Genomic DNA, 21,752 nt, shown 5'->3' with positions numbered 1-21,752 from the left:
GAAAAGCTGCTTGTTCTAGAAAGAGGCTACTGTATATGAGCTCTCACCCTCCTCCTCCTCTTCCTCTATTAAATGCTCTTGTTGCTATCATCCCTGCATCCCGGCTTCATTATAGCCCACACAGTATTGACCTTAACTCCAGCCTATCAATATCCACACACACACACACACACACACACACACACACACACACAGGAATGTATGTAGACGGTCCAATAAGACGGCGCTTTGATGTGAAAAGGTTGATGAACCGTTGAAGAGAGCTGCAATTTAAAACACATCCTTTTGTCTGTATTTAAATACTTTTACTGTTTTAAAACGAAATGATTTCCTCGGCTGCAAGAAGAAGAAAGTTCCACAGACAGAGAACCGGGGGGGCTTTATATCTTGTAATGCACAAAATTATAAAATACAAAATGTTCTCTTCTTAAAGATTACACGAAACACTGGAAAGCAGATTTGTATTCCCCCTTCTGGCTCAAAGACTCCACTGTAAGAAGTGCTCATTCTGGACTACAGTTTGAGGCTCGAGGCGTTAACAGTCTTGAGTTAGTCAAATATCTTCTGCCAGTTGTGAGTAGCTTTAACGCCAGTGCTGTATCCCGGCAACAAACCGACTTCTACGATGTATCCCTCCGCCACAGCTCAGCAAAAACACACTTTTGTACGCCTGTAGTTTTGGATTTGTCTAACGGAGACGGTTCATATTACATTAATGACTCTTTCAGTATAAAGTACATTATCCTTTAAAGTCAGTGCTTTGTAACCCTCCACATGTTTCTATTTTACACGTTATGACGTAGTCTCATCTGTCTCACTCTCTCGTCTTCTCTTCCTCTCACTCACTCACTCTCTCGTCTTCTCTTCCTCTCACTCACTCACTCTCTCGTCTTCTCTTCCTCTCACTCACTCACTCTCTCGTCTTCTCTTCCTCTCTCTCACTCTCTCGTCTTCTCTTCCTCTCACTCACTCACTCTCTCGTCTTCTCTTCCTCTCACTCACTCACTCTCTCGTCTTCTCTTCCTCTCACTCACTCACTCTCTCGTCTTCTCTTCCTCTCTCTCACTCTCTTGTCTTCTCTTCCTCTCTCTCACTCTCTCGTCTTCTCTTCCTCTCTCTCACTCTCTCGTCTTCTCTTCCTCTCACTCACTCTCTCGTCTTCTCTTCCTCTCACTCACTCTCTCTCTCGTCCTCTCTTCCTCTCTCTCACTCTCTCGTCTTCTCTTCCTCTCACTCACTCTCTCGTCTTCTCTTCCTCTCACTCACTCTCTCGTCTTCTCTTCCTCTCACTCACTCTCTCTCTCGTCCTCTCTTCCTCTCTCTCACTCTCTCGTCTTCTCTTCCTCTCTCTCACTCTCTCGTCTTCTCTTCCTCTCACTCACTCTCTCTTTCGTCCTCTCTTCCTCTCTCTCACTCTCTCTCTCGTCCTCTCTTCCTCTCTCTCACTCTCTCGTCCTCTCTTCCTCTCACTCACTCTCTCTCTCGTCCTCTCTTCCTCTCTCTCACTCTCTCATCTTCTCTTCCTCTCTCTCACTCTCTCGTCTTCTCTTCCTCTCACTCACTCTCTCGTCTTCTCTTCCTCTCACTCACTCTCTCGTCTTCTCTTCCTCTCACTCACTCTCTCGTCTTCTCTTCCTCTCTCTCACTCTCTCGTCCTCTCTTCCTCAACTCTTTCGCTCTCTCTCTTCTCTCTCTCACCTCACGTCCCTATCCTCTCTCACGCTCTCTCCTCTCTCATCCTCTACTTCTCTCCTCTTCCTCTCTCTTCTTCTCTCGTCTCTCGGCTCTCGTCTCCCTCTCACTCTCGCGTCCTCTCTTCCTCTCTCTTCTTCTCTCTCTCTCACTCTCTCTCACTCTCACTCTCTTCTCCTTCCTCTCTCCCTCTCTCTTCCTGCTTCCAGTGAGCGAGTGGGCTGCATATTGATTTTTAGTGTTGAACTTGCGTGGCTCCCTCTCTCTCTCACTCTCCCTTTCGCCCCCACAGACACAAACTGACGGAGAAGTTGATTAGGAGCAGCTCTAAATATATCCTCCACCTCCTCCACCTCTTCCTCTTTTCTCTCTCTCTCTCTCCTCTCTCTCTCTCTCTCTCTCTCTCTCTCTCTCTCTCTCTCTCTTGCTCACTCGCTCCCTCACCCACTCGCTCTCCCACACCGGTTCAATCGCTCATTCTCCGCATCTTCTCTCGCCCGATTCGCCTGGACGCTGCTCTGCCAAGCGCTTTCTCTTCCTCTCTCTATTTCCTTTCCACTTGCTGTGAGCTTATCATTTGTCAACCCCCCCCCCAAAAAAAAATAAAATAAAAAAGAGAGGGATAGACATACACAGGAAGTAGTGCCAGCTGAAAATCATATGATAATTTGACAAATTGTCGGTGTCCACTCTCTGGAGAATAAATGTTTCATACACATCCTTCTGACTGTATACTTCCTCTGCATGACCCATGCAAAATATAAATACCACATGCATATGCAGTCTATAAGATGCTGCTTCTTTAATATTAAATGTTTCATGTTCTTCACCAGTAGTAGCTGACTGTGTCTCGGGCTGCAAACACCTGCTGCTGCTGCTGCTGCATGAAACAAAGCAGTTGAGAGTGAAGCCTCCTCCGGGTCAGAAGAAGTCCGATTGTATAGAAGTCTATGAGAAAATGTTCCGACTCCTCACTTAGTTTAGTAAACATTTTCCTGATGAGTTTATGTTTCAAGTCTTCTTAAATACAACGCAAATTATGATCCTATTCAGAGTAATATAGACGATAAAGAAGGGCATGCTTTAGGGCATGGTGTGCTTTAAGGCGTCGTGCAGTTTGGATGTTCTCCGTGTTCTCGTCTTGGAATTTAAATCCTTTCACACAGTCTGTGTTCAGTTCATGAAAGTTAATTATAACATTTTGGTATAAAAGTGTCTTGTTCAGCGTTGGATTGTGCTGGTGTCTCTTCTGGTTCCTGTGCAGGGTCAGTGCAGGATTACTTATAGAAGGAATATTAATTATAGCACCTTTAAATCCTAAGAAAGGTGGATTTACAAAAATAAAATAATAAAAATGTCATTTTATTTTGAAATAATGAATGCAACACATACACTACGAATAGAAACACGGTGTGTGTGTGTGTGTGTGTGTGTGTGTGTGTGTGTGTGTGTGTGTGTGTGTGTGTGTGTGTGTGTGTGTGTGTGTGTGTGTGTGTGTGTGTGTGTGTGCTGTAAATGGAGATGAGTTGAGATACTGTTAGAGATACGCAGGGTCCAGATGGGAGAGAGAGCCGCTCTGTTTATTCTGCATCTATGCCGGCCGCCGTCCTGGAGGTAAACACCACAGAAGAAGAAGAGGGCCTTCTGCAATTTAGCGCGCTGATTGCGACGTGGGGACCGACAAACAAACACGCTCACTGGGGGCCGCTCTCCTGGACGTGTGTGTGCCATTTTGAGTCCTCCGATTTAAATCTAATTTGCCTTTTTTTCCCGTTTTGTACTGAACACTGAGGCTGATGTGAAGCAGCCAACCGCTGCACTCATTGTTTGAAAGGGGGGGGGGGGGGGGGGGGGGGGGCTCGTAAACTGAGCATTTTTCAGACAATGAGCACGTGGGCGTATGGCTTTAGGCATATTTGACAGGATCAAATGACTTACACAGAAAAGAAAATTCTGTCGTTTATGAAATAATCCCCCTATACTTATTTCATCCACATCCTCTTATTTTTTCTTTTCCTCCCCCCCACCTCCCTCCCCCCCCCCCCTATTTAAATGGATGAGGTAAAATAGGAATCTGTATTCAGTGGGTGGTTTTAAGATACACTGACTTTGTTTGGATTTGAAATGCACATCACACATGCATGATGACATAAACCTCGAGGATCTGCCTGATTTTGTCCAATAAAGGCGCTCGGGGGGGGAAACACAAGGTGTTTATCATGCTGATATTGTTTTGGCTCTGTCTGCGTAGTGAACACATGCGTGTCCATATGCGTACCTGAGCGAGTGCGCGCATGTAAGAGTCCGACGGTCCAGGGTGTGTGTTCACTCACAGGCAGCTGATGGGGATCCTGTGTGTGCAGTGGATGGAGGTTTGTGGCACGCTGTCGGCCCCCCTCTTGTGCCATAAAGCATGGCTTAATCGGAGTTAATATTATCTTCATTTCTTGACAAACTAAGAGATAAAGTGTTACATTATATGGTTTTAGTTTGAATAAGTATTATTATTCATCATAACATAGCCACTGAGAAAGCTCTATTCCTATTGGCTGGCAGGTACGCTTGACACCTTCATGGCTCTAAAGATACTTGGATGAGAAACACGTTTGTGTCGCATCCCAGATAGGACACGCCTCTTTAATGAGCATCCTTTTTAGTGTCTTATTAAATCATCTGCATGAATATAGTTTGATTCTGTTGTTACATGATGACTCCTGCATGTTGTTTTTAAGATCTGCTCGTTGTGAGCGTCTCGTACTGAACCTCTGACGCAGGTGGCTCATTCATCTAGAAGCCGCATCGAGCCAAAGTCTTGTGAAGCCGCAGGACATTTAAAGAGCATGAGCCATATTTATGATAAAAGCTCAAAAAGATTAGTAATAAAAGCAAATGAACAGCTGACTTTTCCCATGTCATGCCACATGTCAGGTGACAACTTACTCTCACTAGAATTGTTATTGTAGATAAGTAACAGGTTAGATTGACCCTTTCTTTAAACCCCATGACCTCGGGGGTCATTTCAGTTCCTACCTGCCGCTGGAGTGCAACATGATTACAATAGAAACCTTAGCCTCAAGTTTTACCCACATCCCAGAGGGACGTTTGTCGGACATGTTTCTGACCTCAGGTAAGAACTCCCCCTTGTTCTCCCATGCAGACAGGTGTATACGCATTGCTAACGTGTACGGATGCACCTACTGCGAGACGTCACGCCCGCCAACGTGATTATTATGCAGAAATTAGAGCCGTGCAGAGGAGAGCTAAACTCTGTTTGATCTCTGATGTGCGTGCGAGCGTCCGTCTCTATGCGAGCGTGCGAGAGACAGAAATAGAGAGAGATGAAGAGTAGAGAGATGTTGTCAACTCTCTCCATCCTCCTCCTCCTCCTCCTCCTCCTCCTCCTCAGTGAAGCAGATGTCCAATTGAGTCTATTTAAAGCCTGTGCAGTATGGCTGCTGATGCTGAGAGTGCGGGGTTGTAGCTTTGCATTACTGTTGTCTTACCTACAGGGAGCTCGACTGCTTGCTTCCACTGTGCAGACGATCAAATCTCATTGTTGTAGAAACATTGCAACACAATTTGTTTGTATTTACACGTGAGCGTAACATTTAAAACTAGAAGTGACCCATCTTAAACAGGGCCGACTCTGTGACTGCAATGACTAATATCATAACCCTGACAATAACAAAGCACTTGTGCCGTACCTCTGCTGGCTTTGGCAGAGACTTCTGTTGTCCCAGATAATTATCTGAAACAGACACACACTTTTTATTTTTTCCATCGGGGCTCATCTGTTTTTTCCCCCCAATGAGAGAATAGATAGGAGCTCAGAATAGGTGGGACTCGGCTGTTGCCTTGTCATTCTTCGCCAGGGGTGACGCATCTGCTGCCATGTCTAGGTCAGGGGAGAGAAGAAGAAATACAAAAAAAACCCCAACACTTATCAACAGGATGTGGTGGTGTCAGACAGGAAGTCAGCACAGAGAGCGACATGCTCTGCAGGGCTGCGAGGACGCAGGAACTGTCTGTAACGCACTTTACCAACAGCTGGGAAATATATATATATATATATATATATATATATATATATATATATATATATATATATATATATATATATATATATATATATATATATATATTATAATAACAATACTAATGCAATGGACTTCAAATTGTTTTATTCTGCAATTTTTAAATATTTGACATCAAGTGCTTTCTGATCAGCAAAAATAATAACTGTGCAAAAGGCTTCTTTTAAGGGAAACTGTAATGATTATTAATTGGAGGTGTCTATTCTGTTAACTCTTACAATAAGTGTGATTTCCTCTTCTTAAAATACTGTGAAACATATCCTCCCCACTCACAAAATAATCCATCCTCAAAGGAGCTTTAAGTCTTTAAAAAACGAAAACAAAACAGGACGCTGAGATGGACACCTTTTGCAGTGTGCAAATGCTACGGTGTGCGTGCTCTAAGAAGGTGTGTAAACTCTATTCCCCCCGGTGCATTAAAAAAGAAAGTGGGTAAATGAGTTTCCTAGTTGGGGTTTACCCTCCTCTACTGTACATCTCTGCATTTCCAGCAGCAGCAGCTTGTCTGTGAGACAAGGACCGGAGGAAGCTTGGAGACGCGTGTGCAGGCTTTAAACGGGAGGGGGCGGAGAGAGAGAGAGAGAGAGAGAGAGAGAGAGAGAGAGAGAGAGAGAGAGAGAGAGAGAGAGAGAGAGAGAGAGAGAGAGAGAGAGAGAGAGAGAGAGAGAGCGAGCTGTGACAGCGCTCATCACCCACTGAACAACCAGGACGGGTTGCATCCGAGCAATCGCTGCCATTCGCAGACGGAGTTTACAGCCTTTGCGCCGCTTTTTCTTTCGATCTTTTTCTGCCGCACCCCCTCCCTCTCCCGGTGCTGCCCAGCCAGTCGACCATGGTTTCTATAATTTCAGACCTGGACCCTCTGAAAAGCTGGAACGTGTTAAGGTAAGCGCCCGGTCAGTTTCTCCACAGCCTCGCCATTGTAAACGTAGTGATAGCAGAGAGGGGATAGAGACAGAAGTGCGCTGGTGTTTTTTGGATAAAATAAGGGTGGGACGCGGCGCAGGCAGGAGGTCGCCGCCTTCTGAGCTCTGGCGCGTATTTACGCACGGATTGCGCCATTTACCTGTATTCTTGCGCCGAGTGCAGCGCTCTTTCTACTTTCTGAGCTGCTCTGCCTCTTCTCCTGTGCTCTGTCATGAGTCTGACGCATGCAAGCTGCTCTGTGTCTGCGTACATGTCGTTAATCCCCGATGCTGCCCCGCACATCACCACCATCATCTCCATCATCTCCAAACTTCCATTCCAGTGTAAAAGTAAGAATCACACTCATTTATCACCATCACCCCCCTCCCTCCCTCCCTCACCCAATCCCTCCAACCTCCCACCTATGCTGATTTGGTCCCTCAAAATGTTGAAGAGTCTCGTGCACTGCCAGATAAAAAGTAAACCCCTCCAGGAATGTATCTTGAAACATTTACTCATGGCTGATTGCCTGCAGCTTTAGAGAGCATTACATTTTATCTCCCGAGCTGTAAAACATGTTTTCAGCCTCACATCCATTTACTCCTTGGCAGGAGGAGGAGGCGGTCCTGCTCTGGATTTTATTCACCGGAGTCGCTCATGAGGTCAAAGGTGAAACTTGTCTTGCTCCGCTCGTCTTGAGTGAGCACTCTCCTCTTTGTCAAACAGCTATTAGACTCATGGGCAGGATACAAGGCTCCGCCTCGGACCTGCAGACCCCCTCTGAATACGTTCACTGTCACTAAGCATCTCAGCAGAAAAGCCTATGCATTTAAAAAGCTGGATTTTGAAAAGGCCTTGTCCCTGAATATTTCAGCCATTTGATAAATAAGTCATTATTCCCTCGACGGACTCGGTGCGGCGGCGGCGGCGGGGACTATCGCACATTCTATTTTAGAAACGGAGAGAGGAGACAGAACCCTCAACACCCTCAAATTATTATTTTAATGCCGCCTGTCCCCTCTTTTATCATTTCACCCCCCCCCCCCCCCGCTGCCCTCCATCCCACCGTCATTATCCACAAATCCAAAATAGAAAATGAGTGGAGTAATGTAGAGCAGGCATATTTCAGCAAACTGCTGATGGACGAATGGGGGGGGGCGAAATGATGTCATTTCCAAACAGACAGTGGTGACCATCTTGACTGAGAAATAGGACATGCAGCTGACCCGACACACACACACACATGCTCATAAATAGCTGCAGTGGAGACTTTCTCTGTGGACACACTCCTCTTGGTCTATTTGCTTAACGGGGACACATCTCCTGGCAGCGTTACAAACGTCACTTTCAGCTCATTCCAGCTGCGATAAAAAGTTCATAATTGCCACACTTGGTGCTAGCTGACCGAGCTGAAAGGTCACAAGTGAGGATTTGAGTTTGAAATATTCAAACTTCTGCACTGGAGATCCGAAAGAGGAGTTTTGTTTTATATTCCCGCCTTTGAGAGTCCGATTAGTTGTTAGGGGGGAAGGAAACGAGAGAGGAGGAAAGGAAGGAAGCGAGAGGAAGGGGATTATTTCACTCCCCTCTGTCTCTTCTCTTTATTAAAGCTTTGTTATTCCAGATAAGAGGCGGGAGCAGCTGTCCCTCTCCAAAGACAGCGCATCTTAATAAAGACCAGCTTACCGCCGGCCCGTCACTCACACTCTCTCGGGGTCACACACACACACACACACACACACACACACACACACACACACACATACATAAAATGAGCACTCACGCCCACAAACACACTTCTCAATCATTTATGATAATGAAGCACCTCTGCGGCGTTCTGTGTGTCGCTCTCTCCGTAATGAGACTCACCTCCGTCATGCTCACACACACACACACACACACACACACACACACACACACACTGTCATATCATAAACACAGCATTAACAGAGAGAGAGATAGAGTGTGTTGTGGTTGTCGGGCACCAGAAGTATTTGAACAAAGGGAAGCGATGAAGCAGCACAAACACTGGATTTAGTTTAATATCATTGTATTATATTTGAACTGCCGCCGCAGCTTGAATTCTTTTTGCATTTAGTTTGAGCGGCGAATGAGCGATCGATGTCTGCTGGTAGAAATGCAACACAGATTTGAGGGCACTATGAAGACAAGCGGATGAAAGATGAGACCTCGCTGCTGTGACACAATTAGCAGCATGATATGCATATTAGCACAATTAGCTGATTAATGCAGCTCTGTGGATTTTCATGTGCTTTAAATGCAATAAGGAGGGAATGCAAGTGACAAATGTGTGTGCATGCATGTGTTAAAGCAAGTGTTATCTGATCAGCACCGGGGTGTGTCTTCACTCTCTCTGCTGTCTCCACACACACACACACACACACACATGTATGAACACACACTCATGTTCCAGAGAGAGAGCGCAGAGGATGGATGTTAGGAATCTGTCGGTGCCTCTCACAGTGCACGTCACATATCTGAAGTGCAGTTCTGTTATGGCATAATGAGAAACAGCATGCATATTAATTCCATCTGATTACACCCAGCTACCACACACACACACACACACACACACACACACAGACACACGCGCGCGCGCACAGCAAAGACGAGGTGTGTTCTGGATTCAATTAGGGCGGGGAGAGAGGAGAGCTCAGGTTTTTATTCTATTACTGTCTGTTAAATCATCTCTGCATGTTCAGAGACGGGAAGTTAAAGATAAAAGTGTGTTGTTAAAGAGAAATACGACCACGCGAGTTGAGGGTGAAGTACGTATGTTCAGAGCTAATGTGAAAATGAGTCTCAGCTTTAAAAAGAATAATAAAAAGAACTCCATCGTCGTTCCTGCGCCGCTCCGTCTTCCCCTCCTCCGTCTCTTCAGGCTTCAGTCTCTTCGTCCAATCATCTAAATCCTTTCGCTTTACGCAGGTGCACCGTCCGGCAGCTCGAGTGCTCTCCGAGAGAGGCAAGGAAGAAGAAGAAAAAAACAGGGAAGAGTCGAGGAGGTTGACGGCGGGGAGGGGGCTTGACCTTTGACCCCGCAGTGTTGGTTTTAATTAATCCACTTAAAGAGTTCGTCCGCCTGCATTACGTGTCGCTTTATATCCCGCTGGACCGAGAAGAGAGGCACAAATCCATCTGCCTAATTACCAAGACCACTGTTTGAATCTTTAAATCCCCCCTGATGGTGTGTGAGTGTGGGCGTGAGAGTGTGTGTGGTGCTTTATCTGTAAACCAGACCTCTTTCTCCGCTCAGGATTATGCTGGTTTAACTAAAGGGTTAGAGTGAGAACATTTGGTAAAGGCAGTTGTAGTTCCCGCATGAAGCTGCAGATGCTTTGTGGTTGCTCTTGCTCGGAGATTGACAAAGTTTGAAGTGTTTGAATTTCTTTCTTGTCGTGTTGGAAGCTCAGGAAAAGCATGTTAGACTGTCACGGTACAACAAGAGCCAACATGTAGAACGAGGCAGGTGTCATTTCAACATGGGAGTCAAAAACAGCTGGTTTGCTTGTTTGCTTTTGAATCAAAATGCATTTTTAAGCTGATAAAGAAGACCTCCTCCTTCCTCTCCATCTTTTCCTTCAGATGCTTGTTTGTTTGTTATTCGCGATACCGTCTTCCATTCGAGTCTCTCTGCTGCCCTGATTGGCTCACTGACCGCAACTGATTTTGACGCATGATGTTTGAGCGATGACGCCGTTCCTGCCGTGTGAGGTCCCAACGAGCTATTTCAAGCGATGCATTGTGGGAGGAAACACCTCAGAAGGTTCAGCGTGTTGCGGTTCTTTCGGCCCCTCGGGAGCAGAGCTTCTCTGCGTGGAGCGCATCAGACGTGGATGTAGGTTTGAATGAGGGGGAAGTAGCACGCGAACCCTCACATTGTGATCTGCAGATGAAGGTTAGACACTTCTTTGGATGTGTAATCCTCCGTGCGGAGTCAAAAGGATTCTAAGCGATGTTTAGAGGATCATCTTTGCGGTGTTTTCTTTGCTAAATGATGCACCCCAACTTGGTTTAGTGCAGGAATAGCAAGGTGACAAGTTTAACTGCAACTGATGGAAAAGGGAGGGGGGGGGGGACTCAAAAATGAATTCTCCACTTCCCACAGCTGTCAATCAAAGCTTTGTAGCGGCGGAGAACAATACTGCATTGAGCATCCGCGTGACGGAGGAGGCGGGCAGAAGGAGAAAGAGAGGGAGGGCTGGATTCCTCCGAACCCGCTGGAATCAGCGAGAGATAATTACAGAGTGGAGGCCAGAGTGCGTCACCAAACACAAAGGAGACGGAAGGAAGATGACAGGCAGGGAAGGGGGAGAGGGGGAGGGAGCAGCATGTAAGCGACACTCACCCAGGTGTGTGTGTTCAGCGTTACAGTTTCATATTGTTTTTATTATTAAGGATATGTCGTAAGAGTCCTTCAGTGCAGTAACTTCTCTTGCTCCTCAATATTCGCACAGTTCAGGTTACAGGTCGAAGGAAACGTCTACAACACAAATATATTCAGTTTCAAATAAGACAAAGAAAAGCAGGAAATCAGGACTTTTGGCGATTTAGTAATTTTAACAATTGATGCGAATGAATTCGATGTATCGACTCGTGTCCATCGATCATCACAGCTGGAGGAAAGTTTCTACAATCGTTAAAATGATCCAGTTACAACGTTAACATTCTGCTCAGTGGAAGACGCCCTGAACACAAGACATCGTGTGTGTGTGTGTGTGTGTGTGTGTGTGTGTGTGTGTGTGTGTGTGTGTGTGTGTGTGTGTGTGTGTGTGTACAGACAGTATAATGAGGTAATGGGAGGTAGTTTGAAAACGTTTCTTTTTTTTTTCCTTTTTGTTGCTTCTGGTTTTGCATTGTGCTGTTTTTTTATTTAGTTTTTTATTCTTTTCATTTAACTTTTCTTCTTTTGTTGCCGTCTGTATTTTCCTGCTCTCTCTCTCTCTCTCTCTTTTTTTTTTTACGTCTTAGAGGCCAATTAGCTTTTCCTTTTTGATTCATCTTCTATCCAAACTTAAACTGCTAAGTGTAACCTATGCATTAGCCTCTGCACACATACAAGCATCCAACACACACACACACACACACACACACACACACACACACACACACACACACACACACACTTAATGCCACTGGCCCAAAGTGACAAATCTGTTTAATAATGCACCACCTGGAGCACGGCACTCTGTCTCTATCTCTCTCACTCGCACTCGCTCTCTCGTTCACCAACCTTCATGCTCTCTCCTCCTCCTCACACACACATACACACACACACACACACACACACACACACACACACACACACACACACACACACACACACACACACATACACTAATCATTCCCTCTGGCTGTATTTTAGTGCTGTACTTTGTTACAGTCTTATTCTCACGACGGTCGGGCTCATAAAGAAGCTCTATACCTGTGTGTGTGTGTGTGTGTGTGTGTGCGTGTGTGTGTGTGTGTCCCAGTGACACACCACCGTCTTTGTGCCGTATGGCTTAAGAGACACAGGAAGTAAAGAGTCGGCTCTCTCCTCCACCTTCTGTCTTTACATCCCTTCTTTATTCTTTTTTTGAAATTTCTCCTTCACCTCCCAATCGCAGCGGATTTCCTCCGCTCTCTTCCATGCATTTGATTCCTCCCCCCGTTTCCCCCCCCCCCCCCCCTTACAGTGATCCTCTACAAGCATATAACAAGAGGGCGAAAAAGGAAGAGGATGAGGGAAAAAAAGAGAGAAGGGTGGGGGGGTGAGAGGGAAAAATAGATCTTGTCTGAATAAATAAACAGCTTTCGTTTGCAACCGAAACGGAAAGCTTAGCGGAGTACAGGAGGGGGGGGGGGGGGGGGGAGGATGGGAGGAAAAGAGGAGCAGGAGGGATGAGGGGGTTAGAGTCAGCGGAGGAAAGGAAAACATTGGCACTCTGCCCGGTGAAAATAAGAAGGAAAAAAAGGGAATTAAATCTCTTTGTGTGACTGATGGATGCTCAAAGTGAAGCCAAGAACGAAAAAAACAATGCATGACCAGAGGCCAAATGAAAAACTGACCAATCATAGTGAGTGTTTGGTTTTGCAAGGATCACTTCAACAGGTCAGATTGAAGCTGTGCAGCACCAGAGGCTATCTGTGAAGGAAATGCTCTCCATTTACTCTTTTTATTTCAGATTTAAGAACCTTATATTTACAATTATATTGTCTTAATATTAATAAAGTTATGAAGGGTTATGAATGCTGTTTCGTTGACTCTACTGTACAAGTATGCATCATTTTCAATTGGAAATGTTATTGTTCTAAAATATAGCTTTTTCTGAATGGAGTCTGGCATGAAAATTGTCAAATTTAAAACATGCTGAATGGCGGCACAAAATATCGACTGTCAGCACCTTCATTCCAGAAAATGTCCCAACGAGCTTTTAGAAACCCGCATCGGTCACACTGTGCAGAGAGAGGGGAATATAGAGCGGACGGGAGGGAGAGCTAATGAATTATGGGTGGCCTGTGAATAGAGCGCGAGGTCTGTGCTCTCGTCCTCCTCCTGGGTTATGGAAGTGTCACGCTGAGAGTGTTGCCATGCAGATGATGACCCTGGAGGGAGGTAGACCAAACAGAAAATAAAAACAAGTGAAAGTAGAGACAGATTATTGTTTGTTAACACAAACTGTCTGGACAGAACAGAGCAGGAAGTACAGCTGATTGACTGCAGAGGGTCCACGGGCCTCTTTAGTCATGAACGCTGTCAGCTGGATACAACCAGTGTGGGTTATCAGTACGCTAGATAACAAATGTAGTATTAATCAATTCAGCGATGTAACCATTCATCGTGATGGAGGTATACAACCCTTTGCCTGTATCAGTAACTATAGGAGAGGAGGGTCGGGATCAGAGGTCACAGGCTGGGGGAGTTGGAGCTGTAGGACATCAAAAGATAGGGTGCTGGCAAGTGGAAGAGATAAACCAGAGCAGGAATAAGAAATTAGACTTGCACAACTCAGCGTATACCATGAAGAAGCTCACACACACACACACACACACACACACACACACACACACACACACACACACACTTACATAGTGTTGTAAAGGGAACAGCGCTGCAGGGCGGAGTCCAGATAGCTGGAATTCTGTATGATGTAACAATCAGAGCTGATTTGCTCCAGACTCTATGTAAAAGAAAGGAAAACCCCCTTTTACATGTTCTAGCACTGGACTACATAGTGGCAGCATCTGAGAGCCAATCAGGACCCAGTGAAGTCGGGTCCAAGTTATATTCAGGTTGGGTCGGTTGTTGCGTTGGATCAGAGTGAACCGTTAAGAACAAACACATTCTGATCAGGTCTCGCTCTCCGCATCAGCTGCTTCATTCATGCTTCACTCAGTGGCTCTTTCATCAGCTGCTTGGCTACCAGCTGACTGAACGTGCCCACATGCTAATACAGATGTATCCTCCCTCAGCAACACATTATCACGCGCTCAGGCGCTAAGCTACGACCCCTTTGGCGTAACTTTTCAACGCACTGTGTAGCTTTTTAGCATATTTCTTCAACATGCAGAGAAGTCTAAAAGACATTACACGTACGTTACGTTACTTCCTGGTTTAGGTTTAGGCAACAAAACTATGGTTTGGGTTAAAAACAAGTATGTTTGTTGCGTAACTTAAGCAACGTACTTAAGCTAGGTTAGTAAATTACGTACGTTACGTTAACTTTCGTACTTTGACTTTTGGTGTCATGGCGGACACGAACAGTCTGTTTGTTTGCTCTTTATACTACGTCACCTGACTCCTTTACTCCTGTCATAATAACTACGACCACTAGAGCACTTGGAAAACTCCACGCTCGAGGGTTATGTGGAGCTAATGTTTGCTAATGTTTTCTTTGCTAATGTTAGGGGCGATCGGGTCTCCCTGCAGAATCTTTGTTCTCTAAGAGCTCTTAAAGAGTATTTTGCTTCAAGCCTAACTATACAAAATGCTTTTACTGGTCAGTTCTTTAATGTAAGTGTGTCTGACTGAGGTGTAATGTTTGTATCTGTAGTACACAGCGCTTTCTGAAGCCATGTGACACTATGAGGCGTAATACAGTTATGGATCATGCCAACAAACTCGATTTCAGTTCTAATGACTCATCTATGTTTTCAAAGGTGCAATGAAGATGCACAAAACGATCAATGACTCAACTTGTACTTTCCCATTCACTTCAACTTTGGAGATTTTAGGCTTTCAAAAATAACTGTCGAGGGTTTCGATTCATCAAAAGACGTTTCTAGCCAAAGAAGGAAGTGACACAGCAGTATTCATCTTACAACATTCAGCCTTGTGACACCTTTCTGTTGGTTCTGTGCTGTGAGCTGTCAGCTCATGGGCATGCAAGCTTTTTGATTTTAAAGCAGTTAAGTTTCAGTTTTTTAACTTCTGAGATGCACACCATGTGACCTTGCTACAATCAAAAGATATTTTATATTATATAGGGGATGGACAAAATAATAGAAACACCTTACAGCTTAAATAGGGATTGCATCTGACCCGTTGATTTGTACAAAGTTACTCCACTGCAACAACGTTTTCAGGCAACATTGAGAAGTGACTTGTGCTTGACCTGGCTGCATTTGGCTCTTGAAGCCCAAAAAATTGGATCAAGGTGGAAATGGCAAGAGGGGGGGGGGGGGAGTAACAGAGCGGGAGAGAAGCGGAAGGAGAAAGACGGTGTTGCTGCAGCTGCAGAAACAGTGTGTGTTTTATGGGAGTGGACTGTTGCTTAATGTTCTGCTCACAGTCAGATGACTCAAGAAAGAGCCCTGGAGCCATCATGGTCATTACATACTGTGTGTGTGTGTGTGTGTGTGTGTGTGTGTGTGTGTGTGTGTGTGTGTGTGTGTGTGTGTGTGTGTGTGTGTGTGTGTGTGTGTGTGTGTGTGTGTGTGTGTGTGTGTGTGTGTGTGTGTGTGTGTGCGTGCGTGCGTGTGCGTGAGAGAGAAAAAGAGGGACATGCATCTAAAGAGGGAAGCAGAAAACTCACTTCTTCCTGTAGAGTTTCATTCTGAAAATATTCAAATTTAATCTTTTTACAAAACATTATGAACAACTTGAAATTCCTTAAGAAACAAAAGTTGCAATTTCAACAATAGTGTCAGTTTATAATTTACACATGTGTGTTGCAACGCACAGATCACAGTGGCACGACACATTTCATCACAGGTATCTGGAACTGAACAATATAGCATTTTACTTTATGATCAAATCAACTAATCTTTACACTTTGCAAAGTCATCCGAATTGGACCCTCTGGCGGGCCGGTTTTGGCCCCCAGGCCGCATGTTTGACACCCCTGCTCTAAAGAAAGTTTTAACCCTCCAACGTAAGAGTTTACCTTGTGGCGACCTGCTTTTTGTTCCCCGAGTGGATGCATGGATGGTGTGCCCTTATGTCCCCACAATGTGATTAATACAACACACTCTCACACACACACACACACACACACACTCAAATCAGTGTGTTTCTAGCTTTCTTTCTTAGAACCTTCCTTATTTCTGTCTTCAATTATTTCCTTTCTCTTCTCTTCTCTTCTCTTCTCTTCTCTTCTCTTCTCTTCTCTCAGGAACGTGTTGCCGATGTTTTAAACAAAGCATCTTTGAATCTTTTGTCTGCCTCTCTTTGACATAATCCTGGTGTCTGTTGCCGTGGTTACGCCGTCTTAATGTGCCATTGACGTGACTGTATGTATTAAAAGCATCGCTGACTCCCAGCAAAAAAACGTAACATGTGTTTTTCTGTCTGTCGTCCCTCCGTCTCTCCCTCTGCGTCTTTGCCTCTGCTACTTTCTTATTGATAATTATTAACTGGTCATACAACCTGACATCTTGTACTATTATTAATGAGCTTTAAAGTTCAAATTAAATGTTATTTTCTCCATCATGGCATCATTAGAACGCTCCATTATAACCAGTAGAAATGATATTTGTTTGAAAATGTAGAATTAGACAATCACATCCTCCGATACGCAATCATTCTAGTATTAATTTAAATCGGAATTGAATATGTAACCAAAACAGATTAATTGTTGTAATCATAGTGTGTGTACAGTGTCAGTGTGTGTCATATCTTCTGGGTGCACACACTGAATGTGCAAGGCAATGAGCTCCGCCAAAGCAACATTATGACAACATTTCATCTCATCCCCTCGGCGCCGTGCTTTGGAAGATGACGGTAATTTGGACGGGATGTTTCAAGGCCTTTGGTTCTCTCTCCTCTCTCTCGCCGACGGTCCCTGGTGCACTGCAACATTAAAGCAAGACTGGAGCGTGAACGTATGGCCGCCTATTAAATGGCAATCACACACAGAAGAGCTCTTTTATAGACGAACACATTTCTGCTTAATAGCTCTCGGAGCAGAGTCGTCCAAATATGACATTGCAAATGAAAGCCCTCCGAACGCCAGCGCTTATTAAAGTCTTTGCTTGAAATCTTTCAATTTGTCAGTTTTTACGTGATGTGGGTCAGAATGGGAATCTGTGGTTGCAACCGGAAATTCTCCGTTTAGTTATGTGATCGTTCCTTAAAGATTTCCTGAGCTGTGTTGAGCATCAGGGGTGTCTGGCTTCCTCTAATAGTGTCATGCTCAGTTAACTCGCCGTACATCAGCGCGGTCGATGTTCCACAAGCTCAGCCCGGCGGCAGCGCTGCAATCTGGGGAACCGTGTGAGCCTTCTCTGGTCTGTGTCCCGAGATTACTGGAACCTCTCGCCCCCTAATGGCGGCTTGAGGGCGGAGTTAATGTCATCACCGGGGCCCTCTGCTAGCCCCCGGGAGTCCCGCTCCACCCTGCCCCATTAATTTCAAGTGCTACTCATATCCTTGGCCCCCTTACTTTCCATCTCTCATTCCCCTCCCTCCGTCCATCATCACCTCGGTGCGCCCAGCCCAATCTCGGCGCTCTACTGGCTCATTTTGAGCTGTAATTGGACAGGAGTCCCGGGGGGTTGTCGTCAGCACGCCCCAGCGCCTCGCGTCCCATCTCCAGAGTGGAAACGCGCCCGGCCATGGTCGATAGGCAGTGCTCTCGCTCAGTCCAACATTCCTTACTCTGCTAACTTTCAACGGGCAGAATGAGAACGCTTCACTTTAAAACAAGCGTTCTCTAAGAGCCCACAATAAGCCCACAGCAAAGTGTGACCCCTGACCCCCCCCCCCCCCCCCCCCCATATTGTGTCTGGAACCTCCCTATGGAAACATCTCCACATTTCTAGCTGTATGTCCTAAAAATGATTTTCTTAAAACGAGTGAATTTCCTAGAGCTGTAAAAACAAATTCAGCATGTGTCCAATTATTTCAAGACTTTTCTGAATGTTCTAATGAACGGCTTTATTTATAGTTAATAAATCGCCTGATGACAACACATATCGGGTTCTGCTAGTGGAGGATTAACAACCACCAAACTAAATGTTGTTCATATTATTGGCTGATAGAAAAAGCAATTATAAGTCATTTACAAACCATTAGTAAAACCATCTTTGCAATGGAATTTCACTTGCTGTGCAGACCCTCACACTTCCCAGACCGCCGCAGCCATAAGTGCATGAATATGTTAAGCAATGTTCTGCAACAACATCTTCATCCAGTGACATCAGGCCGTTCTACCGGACACCCTCCGCCCTGCCTCCTTCTGCACGCCACACACTATCCGGCACACAGATGTGTATTTGGATCCCTCCCTATGCCAGCTTTTCCTCCAGCAGCATTTGGGCTGGTAATCTGCCACATGAACCCCTCTCATCAGAGGCGCAGGAACATTTGGAGCTGCAGGATAACACCCTAAGAGCTTCCTCTTTTATTGCCAAAGGATCTATCTCAAATCTCTGTCCTCATCTCCTCTCCTTTATTGCCGGAGCTTGAGGGGAACTTGACAGTTGAGAAAAATGACCCAAATTGGGCCTGACCTGTGCGACGTCAGGCATCAGTGTATACCTGCAGCTCCCCCCAGAGGTCGGCCCGCTCAGGTTGAAAAATGTTTCAGTGAGGATTTAAAGTTCTTTTCTTTCTTTCTGACCATCTGTTCATGCTGTAGAGCGCTCGCACAAACATCCCGTTTTATATAATCATCCTCACCGCTGACCTGCCCTCTCCCCAGCTCTGCGACAATTACCGCTGAATACCTGATGAGTGTGTGTGTGTTTGCCTGTTACCAAGTAGAAAAGAGAAGCAGGCAGGCGGGGAAAGTGTGTGTCGGAGCTGTATTGGCATTCACACGCCAGCGGATGAAAGCAGCGCCGCCGTTAATAATTGAAAGAGTACTTAACGACAGGAGCGCTGCCCTCGCAAGACAGCTTTTAATAACCAGGAAGGTTTCATATTTCTAGTTCTCCTCTTCATCTGTGCCCCCTCCCCCCCCCCCCCCCCCTCTCTTCTTCTTTAGAAGCTTTCTTAGCTCAGCTTTTAGAAACGTAGTGAAAGAAAAAGGTGTGTGTGTGTGTATTTACACTATTAAAGTGGGGCATATTGTGCTGGAATGGATAGCGTACCATGCCTTTTGACAGGGAAGTCTATTTATTACGTCTTCCACATTATCCCTCTGTCCCTGCTGTCTAGTTGAGAGATATGTATTTGTTTATGGAGGCGCTCTGTCTCCACTCTTAATGCCGCTCACCCTCATTAATTCGCTTGATGGTCTTTGATTTGCCGGGCATCACTAAGTCGCATTAAGAAATGTATTTCCCAGCTCCTACTTAACGACGCTTCCAGAACCAACGCAATTAAATGCACATTTAAATGCTCGAAGGTTTCCCTGCACATTCATGAGCAGAGACAGGCGCTTGATTAGCACCCTGCAGGAAATTAAGCAGCTGAAAGGTGATGCTGAGCTTTCCGGTGAATGCCACCTTCTTTAGTGCACTTTCTTTTTCATAGCGTAGCACTCATCCTGATAATAGGACGCTGATAAAGGCTTTTGTTGTCATATTTTATTCAGAGAACACTGTCAAGACTAATTGTTGCAGAATAGGTGGTGCTAAGTACGTATTCCATCTACTCCTGGTCTGAAAATATTCACTCATGCACCAACATATTCCCTCACTTAGCTCTGGTGAGATCAGTAGCTTGTAGTTTTGGTTTAATTTGCCTAGATTTTAAACACGGCTGCCTATGAAAAAAACCCAGCGCAGTAAAAGGGAATAAAATGCAATTCATCGTAGTTGTCTCGTAATTGAGAATGCAGTTTAGTTGTATGGGGACGTAAGTTTGTAGGAGACATGGTTGGATAGAAAAGAAAGTGATTTCTTGTAATTTGGGTGATTATTGGAAGCTGCAGCCTTCCCCAGCATAGACTGGATGCCAGGCAGTAAAACACCCTTGAGACATCCCCGGTCTTTTCTGGACACTTTCTCTCTCCGCGCAAACCAGCGTCTTCTGTCCACCTGTCTGGCATAAATCTGACCGAATGAGCAAAATGAGACATAAACATTGACATCAGTTTGAGTATTGTAACCCACCTCAACGCTGATATAACCCGATTCCACCACGGCAGGATGCTCCTCAACAACATTAGCTGAACACCATTCAGTATGTTGGCACATGACATCCAACACCCATGGCTATACTATAAATCCTCTCCCCTGTATGTACGCAAACAGTCTCAGTGAGTAATTCAATGAATATATATGTAGAGGTTGTTAACACACGTTATCCATTCACTCCCGGTCTCATGATGCCATTTTCCCCCCGCAATATGTGCTCACTCATCTCATTTGCATGTGTCCATACCTCTCGAGCTCTGCAGCTGAATGGGCCTAATTGAATAGTTGATCACATATTAATCTAATGAGTCTGGTTCAGTCGTGGTCATTGTGCGATGAATTCATTTCTTCTGTCTTGTTATTGTGTTCTCTCAGGCCGGAGGCTGTCAGTGGCCCCAGATGGTTTACTATAGCTAGCGCCGCTGATCTAACTGGGAGCTTCCCCCTTTTGTCTCCGGATCAGACGTCCATATTGCACTCTGATCACAGCTAAGAGAGAGAGAGGGGGGAGAGAGCAGAGAGGAAACAAGTGATCAAGAGGTAGTGGAAGTTAGGGAGAAAAGAAAGAAAGAGGCAGAGAAAGATAGGACCATTACCGTCGAGGGTGATCATCACCATATCCGAGTTTTCCATGAAAAGGCAACAAGTGGAGCCTAATGGGAAATATGCAGATGTATGCAAATGTGTGTTGGATGGGTCGCCCAGAGGCCCAGTGGGAGATTAAAGCTCTTCGGGATGGAGAGGGCTGTGGAGGAGACTAGCACTATGAGCTCAATGCTGCCATATTAAACGGAGAAAAGCAACCAATTGCAGGCCTTGTTGTCAAGCTCATCACCATTAATCTCACAAATAGATTCATGCTGATGGCGGCAGGCTCTAAAGTGATCTGTCACACCATATTGGTAGCCAGTGAAGTGATCCAGGGCGGACATCTTTAATTTGATAGTATCTTTGTGAAGAAGGAAACCCAGTTCTTTCATTGTTTTACTACGATATGGGATGCGGTTACTGTTCTACACACGGGGGCCCTCCGGGGGCCTTCCGTGTGGATTTGATGGATGAGATACCAGCGCCGCTATTTCACACCCTTTCGCAGGTTGATCGGCCCAAAGTGACTCCAGTGGAAAGAGAATGAGACGGAGAGCAGAGGCAGTGGCAGTTAAGACTTTAGCTTCTAGCTCTCCACCATTCACGCTCCACTTCCACATTTGATCCACGGCAGTGAGTGTGCAGCAGCTGGGATGGACGTGTTGCTGAGAGAGATACAGACTGAGCAATAGAGTAAATGGGATGAGGCATTTGGGGCATCCAAGGATACAGAAGTAACCCTGAATGCCCTGGTAGTACTGAAATGAGTTCAGTTCGTCTTTTATAGACAGTGCAGTGACCTTCTGACGCCTCCGTTCCTGAAAGAGTAACTGTACATTTATGTGTAAACATGTAAACCGCTGTCGCCTCATTTGTGTGACGCCTCACGAAGGAGATAACAGTTTTCTACGCATCAACACTGACACAGTTCCTGAAAGGTACTAC

General features: G+C 45.4%; 1 protein-coding gene across 1 annotated transcript in view; it reads left to right on the top strand.

The window, feature by feature from the left end:
* Positions 1–6,465: 6,465 nt before the first annotated feature.
* Positions 6,466–21,752, top strand: part of celf2 (cugbp, Elav-like family member 2) — a 161,028-nt gene continuing 145,741 nt past the window's right edge. The window contains exon 1 of the mRNA XM_029461992.1: positions 6,466–6,671. Within this exon, the coding sequence (XP_029317852.1) occupies positions 6,619–6,671 (53 nt within the window). The 5' untranslated portion in view covers positions 6,466–6,618. The remainder of the gene's footprint in view (positions 6,672–21,752) is intronic.

This window comes from Cottoperca gobio, chromosome 23 (genome assembly GCF_900634415.1).
Source record: "Cottoperca gobio chromosome 23, fCotGob3.1, whole genome shotgun sequence".
In the NCBI taxonomy this organism is placed as follows: Eukaryota; Metazoa; Chordata; class Actinopteri; order Perciformes; family Bovichtidae; genus Cottoperca; species Cottoperca gobio.
This window is presented reverse-complemented; position numbering and strand designations above follow the sequence as displayed.